General features: G+C 37.9%; 1 protein-coding gene across 1 annotated transcript in view; it reads right to left on the bottom strand.

Annotated features, from left to right (window-relative positions):
- Positions 1-22,307, bottom strand: part of PDE7B (phosphodiesterase 7B) — a 171,252-nt gene extending 148,945 nt beyond the window's left edge. Inside the window, exons 1-2 of the mRNA XM_069010458.1 lie at positions 22,168-22,307; positions 21,902-22,016 (exon numbers count right to left, since the gene is read on the bottom strand). Of these exons, the coding sequence (XP_068866559.1) occupies positions 21,902-21,922 (21 nt within the window). The 5' untranslated portion in view covers positions 21,923-22,016; positions 22,168-22,307. The remainder of the gene's footprint in view (positions 1-21,901; positions 22,017-22,167) is intronic.
- Between the last annotated feature and the right edge of the window lie 1,812 nt (positions 22,308-24,119).

Here is a 24,119-nt window from a genome sequence, read left to right as displayed (position 1 = left end):
GAAAACCAATTTCTTTATTTGAAATAAAAGCACAGTAGCCTGTGAGATGTGATTCTGCACTTGACTTGTAAGTACACTACGGCACTGAGTATAAGAGCTAGAAAGGGTGAAAAGTCCAACCATCCTCTAGAGTCATTAGGTGCTTAGGCTGTAGCAATGGATGAACTAATTAAATAAAAGTGAATTAGACTGGAGCCCTTCTTGGAAAAATACTTGGCTAATGACTTTGATGAGAAAATGTCCACATACATTTTCAAAGTGTTTCCAGATTATACAATAAAATGCTAACAGAAAATCCTATTCGCTTGAGAAATTTCTAGAAGAGTTCTTCACAGAAAAAAAGACAGCAAACAAGACCCCATTGTTGTGACTTCCAAATTCAGAACAGAGCTTGGGTGCCAGTATTTTCAGATTCTGCTTCTCTTTTTTTTCTTTTTTTCTGGTACAATTTTTAAAAGATAACATACAAACAAGCACCCAATTCTGATTATCCAGTCTTTTTCCTAATTAATGCATACAGCTAGGCAACATAGGAAGAATATAATCTTATGAAAAGAATCATGAGGACGCAAGATTTCGGTAAAACTCTACCTGGATTTGCTGGAATGGTTCTTTTTGCAGGATCCCCTCTTCCATTTGCAGCATGCATGATCAAAGTATGGGAGCTGTATTATCTTTAGCCCTCTAAATTAAACAGCAAACACTTTCTCTCAGTAAGATCTTAGATTCTAATTTATTCCCACACATTAAAGGGAAAAAAATAAGTATTGTGTGCAAACACTGTGTGTGTATGTATGTGTGGGAGGTATTTTGCAATGTAGATGCAGCTGTTGCTTTGTGAGCTGCAGCTAGTAAAACTAGAATTATGAGCTGAAGGTGTCCACTTTCAGGTTCCCCTTGTGGCATTATGAGGCCCCCATACATTTTTGATTCTGCTATCAACAAATATCTTCGAAGCTTTCTGAAAATTACTTTTGGCTTTGTCTGAAGGTCATTACCATGCAAGATGAGGAGTTACTCTGTTGGCTGCAGTGGAAACCTGGATTCTGCTACCTTGCTGTATTGCATCCATAATAGATATAAACACATTTCTTAAGTTTGGGGTTTTTTTCCTTTAAAAATGCAGGAACCTGTCCTTCCTCTGTTTAAAAAAATTAAGACTGTACAAAGCATTTAAAAGGAAAGAACCCCAGCTATCAATTTACTTAGCTAAAAAAAAAATTAAAATCCTCACACTCTCTCATGAGTCTGTATTTGAGAAAAAATCAAACTTCACAATCTCCTGAGTTTCTACCACTGAACCTCTGCCTGGTTTATCAGGTAAGTGACAGTGCCGAGGATTAACCATGATTTGGTCCCTGCTGCTCCCACAGAGTTCCTGGGTTACACCTCCTAATTTAGGACAGATTGTTACTTTGCTTTGTAAAGATGCAAATATGTGCCAACAGGGATTTCAAGATGAGAAACTTATTAGCTTTACAAATGGCTCAAACATATTTTTTAAAATGGGTTATGAATTTCTATTTGTTACTTTCTCAGGGCCCAAGTAAGAACTCAATGGGAATTGTGTTTTAACACATAAATATCAAAATAATAAAGTAATTTGGAAATCTAAGTTCCAGGCATTAAAAACTGGGAAAATCAGACCAGAGTATGCTCAGATTTGGGGAACAGGATTATTTGTCATCTGTGAAGATTATGCCTCTTGAGCTTTAGAAGGATTCAGCTTTGATTCCTATTTTACAAATTAATTTATACTACTGATTAGCTGAACTCTTTACCCTTGAACATAATCTGTCTCAGGAAGCAAAAAGCCAGGTTAGGCAGGTAAAAATTGGCTATTTACACAGTTACTAAATGGAAGAGGAAGTGGGAGAACAACGATTTCACCAAAAAACCCAGGAAGACAAGGGAATTTTCCCTGCCTAGCCAACAAAATATGAAGGTAAAAATACTGAACAATAAATTTGTATTATAAAATATGGGAAAATGCTTCTATACAGTGCAAAAAGAGGATAATTTATTAAATTTATTACTATTAAAGGCACCAAGGAGATGGAGGCATGGGCATCTGACATGTACTGATTATCCTGTAGAAGTATTTGTTACACAGAAAGAGAACCCACAGTACTTGCTCATAGGGTAACAGACATAATACAAGGGTACCAGACTTGTAGATCTTAAGTAGCCAGTAAACTATAAACTGTATATAAAACATCCACATTCTCAAAGAACTCTTAAGCACACAGAAACAAAAGTACAAGAGGCTGAAATAATTAATTTTGACAAAATGTGAGAGCATGAGCCCCTACCAGAAAAAGTTCTTGTTCCTATTTAAGGCTGATCATATCTTAGTTGGTGACAAGATATCCTGAGTTGGAAGGGACCCATGAGGATCATCAAAGTCCAGCTCCAAGAAGTAGAACCATACAACTACAAGGCATATAAATGCAAAACTTCAGACACTGTCAAGCACTCATGACATTGCAACAGAGATCCTTTCTCTTGCCCTTCTGCAAGACTTATTTCAAAGAGTGATATTGAAACATAAGTGATGGAAGAATGTACAACAAAGCTGGTAAGATCTTATGGGCCCAAACAGTAGGTAAAGGGCTCGTTTGTTTTTGCATGGGCACTTCTTCTCACATGGAAATATAAAAATGTGACGTGGCCACCATCACTGTTAATGCAGTCACATGTGGCAAATGGAACGGGTGTGCCTAGCGTAAAATGCTATTACTAGGTTGTGCAAATATGATAAAGGACAATATTTATATGTCATTTACAAATTACAACTGTTAGGAAGAAGCAATATAAACACTGAGCAGCTACTTTCTTCCTACCAGGAACCTATGAGAAATGCTCAGACAAGAGAACTGATTAAAAGTTTACTGCAGTCAAAGAGAGACTTCCCTTGTATTTTACTGGGCTTTGGATCTGCTCTTAAATCACAAATAGCTTTGCAGATGAGAAGAACACTATACTAAAGAAACAAGATAATAAATAATGAACTAAAAATTATTACCTTGAAAACTACAAAATGCATTTACTTCTTATGGAATGATTTTCTGCAGCATTTTCAGTCTATTTTGCAGAATTACTGTGTCCTTCTTCTGTTGTACTATATGCTTATCAAATGCAGATTTCTCCATGTCAGTAACTAACCAGGAGCCAAGTAAGAATTTACAAATGTATTATAACTAAAAATTCTTCAATATGACAAACACAGCTGTGCAAGGACCACAAATATGATATGTAGGACTTAAAAGCTTTTTACGGCTCTAGTATTAAAAGTCTGGCTCATTAAGAATTAGTAAGCCTATTACTATTATTGTCAAATATAACATCAAATATTCACTGAATTCACTTCTCCCAACCTAATATAACTCCAGGCCTATTGCTACTGTGTTATTACAACCAGTATCTGCAGTAGCAAAATGAAGAAAAGCAAATTCTGTCATATACACATATGAAGAGCCTTGATCAACAAATACCTTTAGAAGATTATGAGTTTGTCAAACAAACTCTTCACAAAACTAACATCCAACTAATATGCTGACTATTTCAGAAAACCCTATTTACATAGAACCTTGTACAAAAACCATGACCTTTTGATTTATTAATTATTCTGTAACTAGACTATGCAGTCACACTTGGAAGTTTCAAAAATTCTATTGCTAAAAACTCACTGTAAAATCTTGGATATGAAATGTAAGCAAGTTGTCTAACTTTTTAATAAAATCTCAATTGGTGCTGATAATTACATCATCAGGTTTCAACGTATGAGGTTGGAATGTATGCCCATGTGAAATTAAAATTTCAGCAAACTATACATACAATGTACAAATGGAAACACTTTCACTACCACTACATTGATGCAATTTTGGTTGCTAAGCAGGAAAGAAACATGTTTACACATTCCAATTGGCTGCGTCCTCTAACAGTGTTACAAACAAAAGATACTCCTGAAATTCAACACCAAAACCTCCATAATTACTGCCAGGAGGCGGCCAAGAATTGGCAAGTGCAATTTTTCCGTATCTTGCATCAAGTTTAAGAAGTAAGCTAAGCAGTCAGTCCATCTCCTAGGTATGTGATTTCTTTCAGATGTTTCAGGTAGGCATGTTTCTAGTGTATTGCTGCCAAAATGAGTAAGCCACAACACCAAAGTGTTGGAATGCCACCTTCTGAAAAATTCCACAGGCCTATTTGTTCTGCTTTCAGATTCTCGATTTCTTATGTTGGTAAGAAGTTTCTTGGCTGACTAGTTACACTGAAGTTAAAGAGGTTCCTTACAATGGGAATAAGCACAGTGTAGCAATCAGCTTTAGAAAGAGACTGTCTTAAAAGACAAATAATTTTTACTTGAGAAGAGAACAAATCCAGCTCAGTTACACTGAAATGATAGATATAGAGCTCCACATTAATGGAGTGAAAAATAATTTTGCTGAAAGAGTCTTTGCCATTTCTTGATCAAGATGAACCACATGGATGATTGTATTAATCAAACAAGGCAGACTGGGACATGTCAGGAGATTTTAATAAGTTCTGCAGAGTTTTGGTTCCTACTGTTATGCTAGTTCCTCATGGTTATTTTGATATTCTGGCTCTGCTGTAGTTCACAGGAGATTTATTACAGAGCTCATTACATTCATTTGATACACTTTAATTAAAATATTAATTAAAGATAACTGTAACAAGGGACCTGGGATATGTTGTGTGAGATCAGATTCACAGAATGACATGCTGCTTCTCATCTTCAAGTGCAGACTCTTAAGCAGGGCTGCCACACAGAAGCAGGCTTTCTACTTTATCTCTAGATGATAGGGGCAACGTACTGGGTTTTTCAAGGTTGTTCTTAAACTGAGAACCATTTGGGCTTTGTGCCTTACTTGTAGTAAATTTCCCTTTGTACTGATTGAGAGCCCTAGGAATTTTCAGGGATGTAAATATCTGAATTATAAATTATGATTCATTAATAGTTATAAAAACCCTTGCAGTAGTAGGCTTTTAGAGCAGAGAATGTGCAGCTGATGCTTTTACATAACCCTGTCCCTCTAATACAAGCTATTAATCAGTGGGTTCAGAAACATTTTCTCTTCTGAATAAATCTAGCAAACACAGGCAGCAGACATGCTCAAAAAAATTAGAAGTTGTAAAGGTAAATTATGTGAAATTACAATGTGGCTTCCCTGCGGATTTCAGAGCCTTTGGAAGAGATACCAGTACCAACGCCTGGGCATGTACACACACATGCATACACATAAACAAAATCAGCCCTTCAAATTACCTGTAGTAGCAATTATTTGGAACATCATAAGAAATGGGACTCTTATTCATCTTCTGAAAGCATAAATACTGACTGAAAGCATATGTTATATTTGAAACATTTACTATCGTGTTCCTTTTGAACTCTAATAGTGTATTAATGGATGTGCCAGAAAAATATCAAAGTATAGATGACCTAGAATGCCCATTAGCAAAAGGGTACCTTATTGAGTGAGAATTAATGGATAAAATGTACTGAAAGAGAATTTGACCTGTTTAATAAAAGCAGGAATAGACATAATCCAGAATACTCTCAAAATATTCTGAAAGATAATGGAAACATAAATTATCTTCATTGTTTTGATAAAGAAGCGAAGGTATTAATTTCTACACTTACTTGAAATCATTGCTAGCTTGGACCTCCCTGCTACAGAAAATTTGTTAATAGAGGGATGTTCCTTCTGTCCTTTTCCTAAATGATATTACTGGCATTTACATTTCCAGCTGGTGCCTGCTGGCAGTCCTACCACAGCTGTGAGGCTTGGCACTCTACTGGCCTTATTTATGTGTGTCATGCTTGGTGTCACTAAATGGTTGGGGTTGGAAGGGACTTCCAGAGATCACCTGGTCCATAGTCTGTCTCTCTCTAACACACTCCATCAGCTATCTATACATAGTGAAAAATCTTTTCCAAGCCTTCTCTTCTCCAGGCTGAAAAGTCCTAGCTCTCTCATCCTCTCCATGCATGACAGATCCTCCAAGTCCTTATTCATCTTTGTGGTGCTTCACTGAACTCCAGTAATTCCATGTCTTTCTCACACTGGGGAGCCCAGAACTGGATGCAGTGCTCCAGATGTGGCTTCACAGCATGGATTGTTAATAAGCCATGAACCTCCAATGATCTCAGTAGAAGTCGTCATTAAGGACATTGAATCAAGAAGGCCTACAAAGTCTTTATTAGATGGGATCAAGACTGATTCAAAGGTAGGCTAACAATTTAACTTAGCAAGCATGCATCAAAACCAGTAACTTCTAGAGAAAGTATAGTTTGAATTCCTCAAAAAGCATAAAAGTGCTTTTGCTCTGAAGTAAGTATAAAGGATAACATCTACATCACTAAAAAACTTTTATATCTGAAAAAGTTCCATACTTCATTACCTCACTTTAACATACAAAAATTTAGATACCAGCTTATGCAATAATTAAGCAATGCAAATATCCAATCTTATTTTTGTATGCTGGCATTGTTTCTTCTCTTTCACTTGCTACACTTGACTTTTGCTTCCAATTAAATGACCAAAGCAGTGTCTTTGTCTCTGTGTCACATTGATTACACAGCAGCTAGAACAATAGAGATGGCAGAGGGAAACAGGCATAGCTGCAATGTAATCAAATACATAGGGAGCAAAAACATGGGGGAAAGTGAAAACAATTATTCCCTTCTTTTCATTCAGGTCTGTCTTTAGCTTTGCATTTTAAAGGAAAGCTAGACTTTGCTATGATACTGTGAAATAATTTAGAGATCTTTGACAAAATTTGTTGTTAAAAAAGAAAAACTTGCTTTGTCACAATAGAAAAATTCACTGGTCTACAAAAGCATTGATCTGTTATTTTATTTTATTTTACATATTGATAAGGAGTAGAGTCAGTTGTTTGTACTCTGTTCTTGAAAATCAGCACTTTAAACTTCCTATGTGTTGTACTAGAAAAAGATATTATGGATCAGCGACTTTTTTTCTTGTAGTATTGAACCTTTGCTTAGTGCTGTTTGTTTTTACAAGAGTTATTATCAGTTCATTCAGGTAAAAATTCCCATCTGCATTCTAGATTATCTTCTGCTGTAAGTAACAAATCCATTTATAAAGATTTAATAAGGAGATCTCTAAGTAGGACTAGAAGGCTAGCCTAGTTACTCATAATATTGACTTGAATACGTATACATTTTAAATTACAGTATTTTTTTTATTGTTGTAAGTCTTCATACTGATAGCTTCATATAATTTTTGGAAACCTTATATTTCAGGGAAGAAAATCCTTTCAAAGTATTATCATGAAATGAAAGGAACATGTAATTTTTTCCTTATTTAAAACAAAGAAAATTAAGATTGTGGCCTGTGATTTTCTACATGCAAGTATTAAGGATCAGTATCGAAGGACCAAGTATGAGTCAAGGCCTACTGAGTTTGTACTAAGATGAATCACCAAGTACAATCTGAGTTGATAGCACACTTCATTTTTCCTGTAGTCACCCCTGCCATTTAGTTTATTAATTCCTTTCTCCACCTCATTTAAGTGAGTGTTAATCTCTGAGATTACTCAGCATACAATGTTCTTCAACTGACCACTCTAACTCACTAGTACAGGACCTGTCACATCAGAAAAACCCCTAAAAATCTCTCAATAGCACGAGGTAGACACTGCTGATAAAGAGCAGTGACATATCCTGGCACATCAGACCTCAACCACCCATGTGATGGGCAGAGCAGTTTCCAGGAACAGCCAGCCAGGGCAAACAAAGGTCACCAATGGCACCATTTGGTGAGCTTGGTGACTTGCTACCCACACTGAGAGGCACAGCCAGGCAGACCATGCATCAAGAAATGGTCTGAAGGCAGGCAAATCTGGCAGCACACTTGAGTCACAAGCATGACGACAGCTTTCAGGAGCCTGTAGAAGACATAGCTAATGGGTCCGTAGGCTAAACTTCCATCAGGCAGAAGTACACCTAGAACTTCACTATGAAATGAAATTGTGGAAACTGATTTGCAATTTCTTTTTAGCAATATTTATTCTGTGCACTTGTTGCTTCTTGATAGGATATTTCTGATTGTTAAGAACAAGAAGTTTTGCTGCGCAAAGAAAGCTGCTGCTTGTCTGCCTTCAGAATGTAACAGTGAGAGTAACTTCCAGGCTGAAATCAGTCTGTTAAAATATTAAAACAGCAAAGACCAGGAAAAGTCTGAGAATGCCACTCTCCAAATCTTATTAAGCAACTGGTTTTTTCCTAGGAGTAAACTATTTCCTAGCATATAAATTATTCTATGTCAAAGTGCATCTTTTATCAAGACTTCCTACATCGTGGGGTGATATTACAAGAAAAATGCACAAGTAATATTCCAACGTGGCTGGTATGAGTGGAGGTAAAAGGAAAGGGAAAATAAAGAATTAGACAGACCACAATGCCTGGAGGCCTCGCACATTGTTTGTTGTCAGACACTAATAGTCTAGTTTGATGTTTCTGAGAGTGATGTAAAACACATGGTAACCTTTGCCCATTCCTTACTCTGGAATTCCCATGTACCAAATGCCACCGAGGCAGAGCAGCTTCCCCAGGATGGCTGCCAGCACTCTGAGTACAGCTTGCTGAAAATAAACCTGGTGCCAAGAAGATGCGAAGGGCAATCACTTAAAGGGAAAGATGCCATCAGAGGACTAAGCACAAAAAGACTACAGCAACAGAAAGAGAGGAATATATGTCTTTAAAGTGAGAACCAAGTGACAATTTCAGAACAACTACTAGAGCTCCTAGGACTTATTTAATTAGTTACAGTAACTTCAGGTGCCTGTAGGCAAGTTTATTTTAAATTTGTACTGATTTCTTCAGAATGATTAAGAATCTGGAATCTAGACAAAGCATAGCCTGATTTGTTGATGGGCTCGTCACAAGGAGATGAGATAATTCTGCCAAATTCGTTTATTTATGCACAATTACTTGTTTGGAGATATGGCAAAGGCTTTGTAATCCCAGAAATTTCTATTTGGCTCTTCAAAGTAAAATGCAGTAGAGATTAGTTGCCAGAATATTACCATAGAATTTGCTTAAAACATATAAACCAGCAAGGCCTGGTGAATAAAACAGAAGAACAGGATTTTTGTTATTATTAGACTCAGATTTAAGCTGAATACTAAAACTGGAAACAATACTAATTTCTTTATGTAACGTAGCCCTTTTCCATACATGGAAGATTACCATAAAGCCAAACAGACTTCTTGCACGTGTAAGAGGAGAATTTGGTTATGTCTACTAAGTTTTCTGTACTATGCAGTTTTTCAGGATAGCTTGACAGGTTAAACACCCAGTCACAGACCTAATCTTTCATCTTACGAGTTTGTGTTAGATCCTAATTTCTTTTTCATATCTGTATTTAACAACTCACAAACAATTAATAACTGAAATCTTTCATACTGATATAAAATTTAGAAGGCTATTGAAATACTTTAAATCCATAGATATTCTGCCAGTTTTCCAAAGCAACCATTGCCTGATTATCATACAGGCTTTCTAAAATGTTTCAGTAATTGAGAAATCAGTTGTTGGTACTGTGCAGTGGTATTATTAAGACCTACAGGAACACTGGCACTTGCTCAGTACTTAAATTCTCCTAGATGCCCAGCTATTCACATAACTAAATACATTGTTAAAGATCTAAAACATTCAAAGTATTTAAAATCACAGTTCTCCATATAAATGAATGACCATATTACTGCTCTTGTGAAACACATTATTTGCAGGTAATATCATAATGATTTTTATTTCACATATCAAGAAAAATTGCCGTAACAAATTCTCAAAGAATGTGTGAATGGTCCATATAATTGCATGTAATGGGATGTCACAGGGTGAACCTCAGAGGTTAAAAAATACTCTGGAAGAAATAAATACTGATCTTCATTTTTTCTTGTTCCTAAAAGTCAAATCTTTGTGTTTCCAACATTCTTCTCAGATTTTTTCTATTTTATCCCTCATCCTCAAGGGTAAATACTTTCCAGTACTGCACAAACTAGGACTGTGGTATCTGTTATATTTGATTTGTAGTCTCAATTACCCTCTTTTAAGCATGAGATGATTTCTTTGAAAAATTGGGAGAAATGTTTCTTGCACTTGGAAAGGAAACTGTTGAGGAGTAAGATAATCCTCAGTTTCTTAGCAGCTCATTTTGAAATTTCACAGAGGTGTCTCCTATACAATCTTTATCCTGATGCTAGAGAGAGCCTTTATGTCACCATAATCATGCAGCCCACCATCGTAAAATCTGTGTAAAGCTGGACCCAAGCCCCTGAGAACCCTGATGTTTAACTGCTTAAAATCTTTTATGAACAACTTGTGTAAAAATATGGGGGGTCAAAAGATCAAGACTTGAAGGAAGCAAGGAGGAACAGTGCTGATATAGACTTAATATCAGCAATTCTATAGCAGTCAGACATTGACTTAATATCAGCAATTTTAGAGTCAGTATCAGATGGAGAAAGGTGCATTATTACAGATGTTTAAGATAGCAAGATACAGTGCAATTCCCCCCCCCATCATTCTCTGTATCCACCCTTTCCCATTTCTTCCTACTCCACCCTTTCACTCATTTGCCCATGCCCTGCCCCACAATGGGAAGCAGAGCCAGGGCTTTTGGGTCAGAGACGACAAATTCTCTGTGGATGATTCTGCTCACAGCCTGGGCTGTGCCCAGTGATGCTGAGGAAAGCTGCACTCTTAGCAGAGCTGTGGGATCACTCGATTTGGCTCTCTCTGCTGTGGGGGTGCCTATAGGAAACAGAGCTCCAGGGTATGTGAGGTTTCCACCCCGCCTGCTGAAACAAGTCTGTGCTTCGGGATCAGAGGGAGATGGGTACAGTTTGTACTCAGGGTGCATATGGTAGGTGAACTGAACACTTGAATTTTGGTTTTTTTAATAGTAAAAATCAAATAAATACATGAATTCATTCTATTCTAAGTTCAAGGACTCCCAATCCCTACTACACAGAACAATTTGCCATAACAAATTATTTATTTTATGAAATGGCAAATTTCCATAGTAGAAAACTCTGTCAACATAAACTGCCTAAAAAAAATGTTTGGTTGTTCTGCAGTCAAATAACTAGATTCACAGACAAAGAATAGAACGCCCAAGTATTATATTTAAACTTTCAATGATTTCTGAGTTAATAAAGTAAATATTTTCTGAGTTAGAAAATCTGGAATGACAAAAGCTTGAATCTCCAACTTTAGAAAGATTTATGCACAGACAGGGAAGCCATTTCCAGAAAGTAGCCTTTAATACATCTGCTTTTCAGCCTGTGGGGAATACAGGTGTCTTACTTAAATGAGTGTTACTTACCTGACTTACATTTTACATACAATATTTTCATACTCTGCTGCTACTGCAACACATTTTGCAACATGGAGCAAGAGCCTTAAATAATCTCTTAGCTCACTACAATTTTTCCTAGGCTAGCATTTCATTTGGTATGAGTCTGAACATGATATCATGCTCCTATTTGGGATACAGAGTCTCCAAGACCATCTCTCTTTCACTCTCTTATCAGTCACAATCAGAAATGCTTCTGACGTCTTGGGATAGATGAGGCTATGCCTTCCTCTGAAGCCTGCCCACAGCACAGTGCATCGACTGCTTGTAATCTGCTCACAGATCAGAAGGACAGTGTAGTTGCAATGGTTCACAATCAGAAGAAAAAATATTATTTTTCCTTTGATATTTCATTTTTTTTTAAATTAGTTAAATAAAAGATTATCCCTAAATGTTGTAATAAGTTAATTTTTTAGAAGTAGCAAGCAGCTGCTGTGAATGTATTATAAAATATGGACAGAAGGGTCACAGGTTTCAAAATAAGCTCCCCAAAACATTTTAAAGACATGGGTAAGTCTGAAAATTCTGAGCTTGGCCCTTAAAAGAATCTTTATTTAAAGGAAAAGTGTTGGGGCCACCAAGCCAAACTAAAACTGTTTCTATGCCTCCGTTTGTAAAATTAATAATGGTAAAGCCTCTCTTTAAAAACCTCAGCTTTTTCTTTATTCATCAATGTGTTCAGAAACATTTTCTGTCCAGATGAGGGTTTTCATTAACGCATCTTCTTATACCAGACTGTGAGAACAGTGAATGCCACTGCAAGCATGAAGCATGAAAATCACCTTATAATTTCTTATACCATACACGGTAATGTCACAGCTTGGGCTGGTGCAATTTCGTATCTGCCTGGGCTAAGACTGAGGCCATTTCCTTTACGTGACTGACTTTTCAATGAGCACCAGAACAGAATGCCCAGAGAGATTGTGGATTCTCCCACACTGGAGATATTCAAGAATTGTCTGGATGCAATCCTGTGCCATGTGCTCTAGGATGACCCTGCTTGAGCCAGGAAGATGGACCAGATATCCCACTCTGGTCCCTTCCAACCTGACCCATTCCGTGATTTCATGAGCTCCTCTTCCAGCTGCAAGGGACTACAGGAAGTGCCAGAGGTTCATGGGCAAGATGTAGAGGAGCATTAATTAGTAAACAACCTGCGTGTTCAGCAAGTACTCTGGAAAGCAGTGAGGGCAATTTAAGGGACCAGCTGAAAATTATAGCACCACTGGCGACTTAGTAGAAACATCTGGTGGTGGGCTGACTCTTCATAAAAGCTTTTCTGTTCCCCTTGTCACTGAAATCTACAGGTATCCTATTGCTCAGAACCACCCTATCATGCTCTACACTGCACATTATTTGTTGCCAGTGCACCCAAATATGTAGTATATCAAATGTGAGGGTAAAATATGTTGAATCTCATCTCCTAAGAACCACAAGAACAACTGTATTGACAGCATTATTCGTATTTGATGTTTTAATGTAAATTAGCTAAACCAATTTTTTCTCTCTGCTGCACTCAAGTGGCACTTCTCTGCAGAACTCACTGGTATCACAATTCAGATCCCAGTTTGCCATAGAGGCAGACTTACTACTGTGACTTTATAAATTAGTTATTGTCTTGTATACTTGCAACATGGGCAAGAACTCCCTGGTTCAAAGGCATTAGATTTGCTTGTGTGGAACTTAATAAAGAGTAAAACAGTTTAGGTAATGAAGAAGTTGTTAACATCAGATTGTGGCTAATTTTCTGTCTGCTACTAGGAGAAAGAGCATTATTTCCCATGCCAGAACCTATAAATCAGTGTGGTGAAAACATAATTTTAAGACAAGTGTTCTCAGGAGAAAATAAGGGTAGCAGATTCAAAAAGAAGAAATGCCCTTTTAATATACTATTTCAAAAAATGTCTCCAGAAACTGAGGAGTTAGCTCAGAGGATTCTGAAATTCTCTTAAAATAAGAGCTGAAGAAGTTCAACTGTCGAAGTGTTGTCAACAGTGACAATCACAGGGTGGGTAGAAAGACCTCTCTGATAATTGTTTTCTACGTCTTAAACATCAAGATCTTTTGAGACTTTCTTAGAAATTGGTTTGCTTATTGGCATCATCTGCTTTTCATCAGCTATCATAAAAAGGTGCAATGCCAAGCACAAATTGACATCAAATGCTTTTAGCTTTACTCTTTTGTGAAATGCGAATGCGAAAGTTTTCACCAATAGTTAGAAAATAGCAGAAGTCAGTTCCACCTGGTTCACATTAGTAGTAAACATGATTAAAATTTTAAAAAATTATTATCCAAGTGATGCTCTAAAACTGTGAATACCGATTTAAAATTCTAAGGTAATGAGACCAAGCTGCAATGGCTTATTAGGTGGTCCACACAACTGTGAGGCTGCCCCCCAAGAGGCGTTCTGATCAGCTGATATATTTAAACATTATAATCCTCCCTTTGTCATATTATTGGATTTGAAACAATGTTTGATATGGTGTTTAAGCAAAAAATAAAAACCCAAGCAGAATCCAACACTCTTTTGCTCCAGTAGAGAAGCCCTAAATGGCTGAATTTGGGGGAGGAATTCCTGTAGTGCATATGAAAACCTCTTTTCAAATTTGTTTCGTAGTAAAAAAAATAGTGAACTCTACAAGCAAATCTTCATGCAGAAATAATCTATTCAGTACTATAGGTATCCTATAAATAAAGCATGGATTTGTGATTTTTTCCCCCAGTTATTCTGAAAACCACATCTGTTGGGATGAGAGTGAGAAGAGGATTGCTGAAAGATTTGTAAAATAAAAGGTTCTAGTGACCTCCGAGCTTTCAATTCAGGTGCTATAAAATAAAAACTAAGCAGACGTTTCAAAATGGTCACTGGATAGGAGCCGGAACTTCACAGAATCATCAAAGTTGGAAGAGACCGTGTAGATCATGTAGTCCAACCACCCATCACTCACCTCTGCCCACAAGCAGGCACCCAAATGAAACAATGTCTCTGTACTCCTAAGTCCTCACAAGCAAGGTGGACATTCTTCAGCAGCGGTGAGATTTCCCCCCCCCCCCTTTAAAATATATCTGAGCTTCCTGTTTAAAAACAACTATTCATTGGTACAAAAGTTGTTCAGAAGGAGGTGCTTATTTGAAGAAAACACCCATCAGAAAATTTTCTTGGGTTCAGGACAGAACTCCTGGAGCTGCAGGTGAAGATCTGCCTGAAACCACCTTCATGGGCCCCTTCAGCAGTGTAGAAGCTCGAGTTCCATGCTGGGGCTAAAGGTGGGGCAGTGGACTGTGGGTTGTCTCTGCCAGGTTCCATGAAGACAGAGCTCAACCCATAGGAAACACTGCAGTGGTAATCCACCTCAGGAAAGCTGACATAATCTAGGAAGGAACTTGAATCTTTTTCTCCCAGACCTTCTTGAAAGCACTAACAGGCTACTTCTGTCTGTCTAAGGCAGAAAGGGAAAACGTTTCCCATGCAACCTCTAACACACAGCAATTTTTCAGATCCAGCCATTTCATTTAGAGACTAAAGTGAATTTTAGCTTTTTTGAAAGCCTGGCCATTTCTATCAGATTTGATGGTGATATATAGGATGAAGTTCACTCGATGTTCTTGTGTTGCACCGGTGTTTGCTACCGTACTATTACAGAGATTATACTTTCATAGTGGACAGGATTGTTATAGTTTCATGGTTGAAAGAGACAGGATGTTACAATCCTACCACATGAAAAATTTCTTGTGATACAGCACAGGACATGTTGGTTCCTAAGCAAAATTACTATTTTCCTGTTATTTCTCAGCTTTTAAAAATATTACTCACATAGTTGTATCCTTAAAACAGATCACAGTCTTTACTGAAAATGAGCAACATCAGCCCCTTCTGTATTACAAATATATACAGTTTTGCAGATGCTAGCACATAAGCTAAAAATTAACTGTGGGGTTGTGATTTCAAATAAAATCTGGTAAACATTTCTTTTCTGTGAGAAAGGGAAGGAAAGAAGGGGGGGTTAGAGTGTGATGGAAGGAAAAGAATGCAACACAGCTTCTGTGGAACCACAAAAGTTGCCCTGTGGTACCACAGTGCTGAGGAAGTTGTGGAAAACTGGTGTTAAACAGGCATGACACAAGGCTAATGAACCTAAAATTTGATCTAACCATTGAAGAGAAGGAATGTGTTTTAGTCCTGAAAGCTCAGTGTGTCTGATCTTTCACAGGTACAAATTGATGGAGTCCTGTTACACTCAGTGCAATCATGACATTTTACACTCTCACACAGCATTTCAATTTCAGTCTTGTTTTTATCTTTTAGTTGTTCTGCTTTTGAAAGCAGTTCTAGAAAAACAAACCAACTCTGCACCGGAGGAATTTGCTTGGTGAAAACATACATTCCAGTTGTATCTTTCTAGCTGATTCTTACAGTTTGTTCAAGAACATTATACTTTTTAAATGAATTTTATTTAGTATTGTAAGAGCATTTTCAAGAGTGCTTTTTAGTAAGTGTTCTCAGATCTAGTAAAGCAGAAAGCAACTCGCTGTCCTCCCAAGCCTTGAACATGCAAAGCTCCTCTCTCCTTCACTGATGTGTGCAAGTTCTTCTTTATTAATCAGGACTAATTATTGTTTTCCTGGCTGTCCTACAGTCTTCTAATGACCATATTGATTAAACTGGAGATACGCTGCCTAATTACATTTATGATGGCCATTCTGATGGTACTTGAACATTGTTATTAATAGATACTTGGATATTATGGCAGTGAGTAAAACAAAAATGACTCTGCATAAGTAATAGAGAGCCAAGTAATATTCCAGTATTTGTAACAGAAAGGGCCCTAGAAAATAGCCTGTTTCAACATGGTTTTCAGTTAACACGAAGCCAGAAGTGTGCTTTCTCCATGAAGGTGTCATGCATCTGTTTTCATCTCTCTCTGGGTGTCTAAGTGGGGTCTCCTCCTCCATCCCAGCAGTCTGGTATGCACCAAGCCCTCATTCTGTCTAACCTTCTCAGAGGTTTAAAGCCAAGTGGTAAATTGAGAAAGAGGCAAAACCAAATGTCAGGTGTTGCCCATCTTTAGTGTACTTCAGTGTGCAGCTGCATACATGCTCCTCTATGGAAACACGAAGCAGATTATGTCCTCTGGGGCTACGTAAGCAGAGGTCCCAGTTGTCACTCTATACCTGGATGACCACACATAAAGGGGAAAACAGCTACACCCTTTGGATGACAGCTGAATTCTTGAGAAAGTATTGAGGTGCTTCATGTCAATATGTGTTTGTTTCCAAATCCCAGCAACCACCTGGGGATCCACATCTCTCTGTCCAAGGGATGAGTCCTTGCACACTTGGTGGTAACTCTACCACCTCGTATTAGGACAAGCACCAGAGCTTAACCAGTTTTTATATGCCCTGTAGGAAGTGTGCTAAGCTGGGTAGGGGGAAAGACAAGGATAAGAACATTATTGTACATATCCTTTCTTTCAGAAGTAATAAAGGGCAATAGCCCACAGGAGCAGAACAGATCACACAGTAGATCAATACCATCCTTCAGGAGTCTTCTAGTTAAGTTGGTATTTCTTAATTTCATTTTTACAGGTATATATTTCTCTAAGCCATTCTTGGGTTGCTGCATATCCAGTGAAAACTTGCCTACCTCCTCCTTTATTCTTTGAAAAGTAATGATCATCCTGTTCAAAATATCCTTCCTATATACAGATGGGTTAGTATCATAGACCCTGCTGTGAACAACCACGCAGAAAATTGTATACAAGTCCTGACAGCAGCTGCCCCACAAGTGTGTTTTTATGCCACCATGACAATTAGCTAAACTTAATTTGACAAGAGATCCTGTGGTCTTCTTTTCAAAACCTTACACTGCCAGCATTAGCACACACCATAGTGAGGTATTCGTTGGTGAGTTTTCTCATACCAGAAATTTTTGTGGGTGACTAGTACAAACCTACCAGCTACAGAAAAAAATGCCTCTGCAACTGCTTCCTTCTAAATATTTGTTTCTACTTTTTTAAAAATAACCTACTTGAAGAGAAGTAAATCTTGCTTCTTGTGTCTGAGGGCAATTCTTCTTTAGCTAAAATGTAAAAAATTTGTCTCTGTGCATGACTGGAAGAATCCCAACTGTTCACGCCCACCTATTAAGAGGAAGAGGTCATCAGCTATGTTTATCCATCCAGAAAACCTGGATATCTTATTTGGCTGGACAGCAAGCTAGCAGAAGAATATCATATGCCACCACAAGACTGTGACTTAAATAAGTAGCTAAACTGAGTTCTTGTCCATCCTCACTCGCAGCTCCTACTGGGAGGAAGAACAGAATAAACAAACACAACTCAATAGGACCCTTTCACTAGCTTAGTTTCTCTCATTTGACACTGTTTACATGATTAAATGATAGCCCTCTGATAGACTCTGGACTTTTCAAAGAACAGAAAAAGTGACAAATGTATATCAAAATTATGGCATCAATGGACTGATGATATCACACTATTCAATGTGTGCAAAAGAAATGCTTGATTCACACAACTGCTGGTTTTTGAGAATTGTCTCTCTCACAAACTTTTCACTTACAGTTTTGTCACTGAAGTCTGGCTTCTGGAAATACACTCTCTTCTATCTGATCTGGCTCTGATTTGTAAATTTTCTACTTTAAAACTGGAGGCTTTAAAAGAGATACCTACCACTAGCCCAGACATGAGCACTGTGAACCCTTGCAATATATATTCTGAATCCCACAGTCTGTTACAGGATAGCACAAATGACAGGGTTCAGAGCTTCAGATATTGTTTTCTAATGCAATTTTTTTGGAATGTCACTGTACTAAGAACAATAGTAAAAATTAAATTTAACAGTTCTCCACAGTTTCTGGAAGATACAGAAGAATTCTCTTTGCAAAAAAACCTTGCAGAAGTTGACTTTGCATTTTCAAATTCTATGAATTAGTTAAAGAAATTGTCTTAAATACAACAAATGCATTCTATCCCTCTAGTATTTATACAAAGCTAATACTTCTGATCTGAAAAACTCCTGCTACTGTCAGAAGGCATGTTATTTGGATTCCACTCATTTACTGTGAAACACAAAAGATTACTAGCAGTCCTCATCTGATGGCATATGTGGTACCTGGCATTGTGACCCCTCTTTTCAGCATTATTTGTCTTTAGGTGCCAAAGTTGATGCACCTTGTGGTGGCCAGAGAAAGAAAAAGCATCAGAACTTCTGAACTACTTTTGCACACTTGGGCTGCATCTGTGTCCCAGTGCAGTCAGTGTATAAACTCTAAATAACATCAATTCTACACCCTGAAGCTTGTGACTGAAAAGTGCAAATTTCACACTAGAGGTAAAGCCAATGTTTCTCTGGAAGTGTAAGAACTGATGTCCCTGCAAGGGTAAGCCACCTTGCTGGATGAGGAACAGGAAGAGTGATTTTTATAGTTCCAACATCTTCTACCCAATATGGATGTGAGAGGAGGACTACTGAACCATCCTTTCATTACAAAAGACTTAATTTTGCTCTGCAGCTGGTAGGACCCCAGCTGTCCCTTTCACTTTCACCCTGTGACAAGCACATGGAATGCTGTTATAATTTCAAGCATGAAAATGGAGTTAACAATGTGATGATGAACAATACTGACTAGCTAAGAATTCCTATTTACATGGGATATCTTCCTGGCTGCGCCAAATGACTTGTTTTTTTGTTAGCCCAGAAACCAGAACCAATCTCATCAAGAGCTTTTGGACATGTATCTACCTTGATTTGAGGAGAGATTAAGTAGTAAATATTTTTTATAATTAAATAGAGAGATGTCAGGTTTTATTATATTGACAGTAATCGCTTGGTCAGTAGCTGGCATTTTTGCTTCATATTGCTTCTATAAAGGAAATTACCAGTACAAGAGCAGTATTTTGCCTGAGATTGAAAAATTACAAGAAAATCATGTATGTGTCATAGAAAACCAATTTTCAGACTATTTCTCATTAAAATATGCTTTAGGTATTGGTTGAAGAACCAGATGATGAGTGAAAAGGAATTACATATGATCAAAAGTCTCAAATATTCTTCATAGTTGCAATGAAGACACTGGAAAATCAGTCTGCTAACAATGACCTACCTAGAGGTGTGGTAAGGGCAAGCACAGGGCTCCATTTCAGAAGGGAAAAGGACATAAACAGGGAGGAAAGGGAGCTGCTGTTTTAATGATATATTTATATACTATTTTACACAATTAAACATTTTACAATTTACAAAAGTGATCTGCAGTATATTGGATTAGGCTCAGCAGCGTGTGCCTTGCTCTGATGGAATCACTGGAACTTCACTGGTGACAAGTCCTGTCCATCCTATGGAAATAAACTCAGAAGAAGCAGCCATTCATGGCCCATGGAACTTCTGCAATACACAGTTTTTTGGAGACAATGTGAGTGCAAATGTCAGTAAGTGTTTCATCCACTGCAGAGAGGCCAACCTTGAATTGTATTTTTCCTAGATGCTGAATTGAGGTTGTTCAGAGGAAACATTGCAGACAAACTTTTCATACTAAAGCAGCAAAACTCATTTCCTCAGCTGAAGTCCACTTACCATATTTTCTACTAGTACCACCACTAGTAGTTGCTACAGAACACAGATGCACCAACATGTAGATACAGAGCCCAAAACAAAGCTTCTCTGAAAACTGTTTATCAAAAGAAGTGAATAATTTAATTCTCAGAAATTATTCTAAGTCAGTATCTTACAGATTGTCTTTTGGAAACTTGAATATATTCATATAGTTACAGGGTTTTTCCTTACAGAACAGGTTATAGTCTCTATAGACTGAGACACACTCTTAATTAAATTTACAAATTAACCTTCTAAACAACACTATATTAGCCTTTCTAAACTTGAGGCTAGAGAAGTAGTACTTTAGTTTTTGAAAACAGCTGGCAGTTCATATAGTAAGAATTTGGGAAGGGCTGAGGAGGGGAGAATGACATGGAGATTACAGACTAACAGTTCATCCAGCTAAGCTTGACTTTGGGTTGTTGGATGATATGAGAAAATATCTTCAAGCGTCTCCAAAGAGATGGGGCACTAAAGAGCTTATCTGTGACAAACCTCTTTGTTTCGGCAGTCATCAGTGAAGATACAGCAAAGGAAATGGAGGAGCTGCAGTTATGCATTTGCAATACACAAAGTCCTTGTTTTCCCACTAGGCACTGCAGAATAGCAATTGTCCATTCACAGCACATAGCACATCCTCTGCATTTCAGAGCTAATATTTTTGCAGTCCTTAAGCTAGCATGTTTCAGCCTAGTGAAGTTAATTTTTTTAACCCTATGGGATGCACTGTAGGAGCTAGGTGTGCTCATGTTCTGTTCCTTGTTAGAGAAATAGGTTTTTTCAGGTATAATTTTTAAAGTTACACTGAAATATTTTAAAATTGCAGAGGATTTATATCTACAGCAATGTTTCAAACAGAGCTATAAAAAGTCTCATTCCACAAACAGGAAAAATATGAAGGCTGCTGGTCATTGAACATACCTGTATCTTAATCCAATTAACAACAGAAATCTCCTGTGTTGGCTGGAGTTATTTTTAAGACCACTCATACACACACACAAGCTCTGACAAGTGGCTCTTCCCCTTATAATTTAGAATCACACTCTTGAAAACAATGTTAGTTTTATGGTAGCAGTTGCTTTCATTTACTGCAGCACACACTGCCCACTGTAGTGCTGCAACACTCATTCAAGGCAGATCACTGGCTCAAATATGAATTGAAGCTATATGCCATCAAACAGACGCCAGGCTACATCACTCCAACTCCTGAGCAAATTTTCACTTTTCTCTGTTTAAGTAGCAAAAGCTGCATGGAAACTGGTGTTGATATAAGACGACCAGCTCTCCCCCCTCCCAGTGAGGATCTGTTTCTTAGTCAAAGCTCAAGCTGCTTCTTAATCTTGAACTTCTGAACCCAAACCAAGTAAAGCAATCTAAGCATGTAGTAAAAAGAAGCAGTACATGTACTCATAAAAATGAGGCCGATATCCTTTTCTGCTTGACCTGTTTATTTCCAACTCTTCCTCCCTCTGCTCTAACTCTCAGACAAACTCACAGCCCCCTCAGGATAGGAACAAGTTTCTGTTTTCTTGTCCCTTCATCTAAGCCAGCCAAGTCCCAGGTCTCCTCTCCTGCCACAGAGCAATAAGAAAACATACAGAAAAATCAATCACACTTTCCCCAGTGGGGTCAGAAAGGACTACCACAAGAGATTCATTCTGCAATCTCCTGTAACCATCAAATGGTTAAATCAACATAAGTCAAAATTTTCATCTAGTTTGAATTAAGAGAAAAGGGGAGGAAATTCAAAAACCAGTTGCTGTAGTAACAATCACCAGTAAAAATCTTTTCCACTAAATAATATTATTATCTCCCTCTCCCCCTCACAATTTTAGTTTCCCTTGAAAAAATAATCATGCTGCCTCTTTCAGATTTGCTGTACATACCTCAACCATTAAACAAGACATTTAACCATAGTGGCAGTTCTGTGACCTTTGAATGCCGTGAAATCTCTAAGCAGTGCAGCTTGTTCATGAAGACTTGTACTGCAGAATCCAGTAACTGCATCCAGGATTGGGAATAGAAATAAGTAACGACAGCAAATAAAAATAATAATAATTAAAAAAAAAAATTAAAGGAAAAAGAAAAAAAAAAAAAGAAAAAGAAAGAAATAAAACCTCCCCAAGTCCCCCAACCCAGCCAATAAAACCACCTTAAGAAGCAAAAAGGCTCGGGAAGAGAGCGCACTTGGGTGCCAGGGTGAGGGCTGGGAGCGCCGAGGCTGCTGCAGTGTGGCTGCCGGTGTCAGCCAGCGCAGGCCGGGCGGGCTGGGAGGTGCTGGCGGTGCCACGGGCGCGGAGCGCAGACCAATCCCAGCCGTGCTGCCAGCGCCGCGGAGCAGCCTTTCTGTTTATGTTTCCTCATTTCGGGAGTGACGTCAAAGGGTTTAGTTTTTCCTCTGCATGTGCTATTAATTTTAAACGACTACTATGGGAGGAATGTGGCAGTGATTTAGGCAGGCTACCCTATGCAAAAGAAACCGGAGTCATGATTTATCTGTCCTGGATTCAGCTCAGAAAGATTTTATATCCAGAGGTACCAGAAAGATCCAAAATATCCTCACAACGTGGGGAAAGGCTATAAATACGCTTACATATATTTAAGTATTCTTAAATATACACAAGATGTTTTCCAGGGAGAGCTGGGTTATCTCTATGGGTTGTGGTGCAAAATCAGACCTGATTCTGCCCTTGCCCAACAGTAAATCAGGAACTGCTTGTCTAAATTCAGCAATGTCACACCAGTGTAAACCTGGCTAAAGAGATAAGACTGAGACTACTGTACACATCCTTTTATCAGTCAGCAGGAGCCACACTGCAGATTAGCAAACTTCTTTCATTACCCCATCCAAGTCACAGATACAGTCACCCTTGAGGTCTGATCTGGACAAACAACCATTCCTTCTACCAGCAGATCACAGCCCAGCTGTGCTTGCCTTTGAATTCTGCTGAGGACCACCACACAGCCTTTTATTTCATATCAAAGTCCACATCAAAAGGCAAGAGGAAGGTAGAGCCTGGCTTTCAGTATAACCACATCGTTGCCCATGAAGAAACCATGCCACTGAAGATTCAAGAAACAAATAACATTCATCAAGGTCAATTAGCATGGGCAACAAAGGCCAAAACAGCACAAGATAATTGATAGGAGGTCAGTTGACAACAGTAAGTGTTTTGTTATCTGCATCATTCTAATTTTATCAATTTGTTCTTCTAGGGAATCCTTTCAAAGAGCTCAGTCTATGAGGCACAGTTCATTTATAAAAAGTCTTAACAGTCTTAACAATTTAATTTTAAAACAGAGAGAAGTGCTTTTGAAAATAGATAGGAAGAAAGCTCCTGATAAAGAAATCTCACCGTGCTTCACAGAAGGCGTACAAATGCAGTAGAAGTCACAGGAACATCCCCATGACCACCGACTGATTCTACCAAAATGCAGCTCCAGAGAGCCCAAAATATTTAATAATTTTTGCTTACTGAAACATCTGCCTGTGCCATCACTGCTAATGTAATCATGTTCACAACCAAATGCTAAGGGTTATGGGGATGTAAATGCTTGAATAACATATCAAAAAGTACTTAATAAGTTAGAGATTAACAAAATCAATCAGAGCACATGAAGTTCACTGACTGTACTTAGAGAACTGTATGAAGCAATTTGAAATGCACAAATAGAAATGTTATTTGTTGTGCACAGAAAATCATCGTATTCATCTTCACTCAGCATTGGGGCAGCTGAGTATGCACTTTGGGAATTGCACTTCAGGAACCAGTTTTGGAAATGTCAGCTGAAAATTAAATGGATTTCAGTGGGAGTGATCTGGAGTCTGTGAAGAAAGACTGAGATTGATATTGTTTATTCCAAAGAAAGGAGAGTTGATAAGTATTCTTAACTATATAAAAAGTATATTTCTCTGAAAGAAAATAAACAATACTAGATAAAGTTTATTCTTTGGCCTGGAGACATTATCTGGCCTTTAAACTTTTTCACCCTTTATGGCAACATAGCTGCATCTAAGCTGGTTATAAGTCTCAGACTGTGTTTAGAAAGCAATCAGGGCAGTGTCCAAAATCTGTGAAGGTCTGTTCTAGAAACATGACATAG

The sequence above is a fragment of the Aphelocoma coerulescens genome, chromosome 3 (genome assembly GCF_041296385.1).
Source record: "Aphelocoma coerulescens isolate FSJ_1873_10779 chromosome 3, UR_Acoe_1.0, whole genome shotgun sequence".
NCBI lineage: Eukaryota > Metazoa > Chordata > Aves > Passeriformes > Corvidae > Aphelocoma > Aphelocoma coerulescens.
The sequence above is the reverse complement of the archived record's forward strand: the minus strand, read 5'-3'. Positions and strand labels throughout refer to the sequence as shown.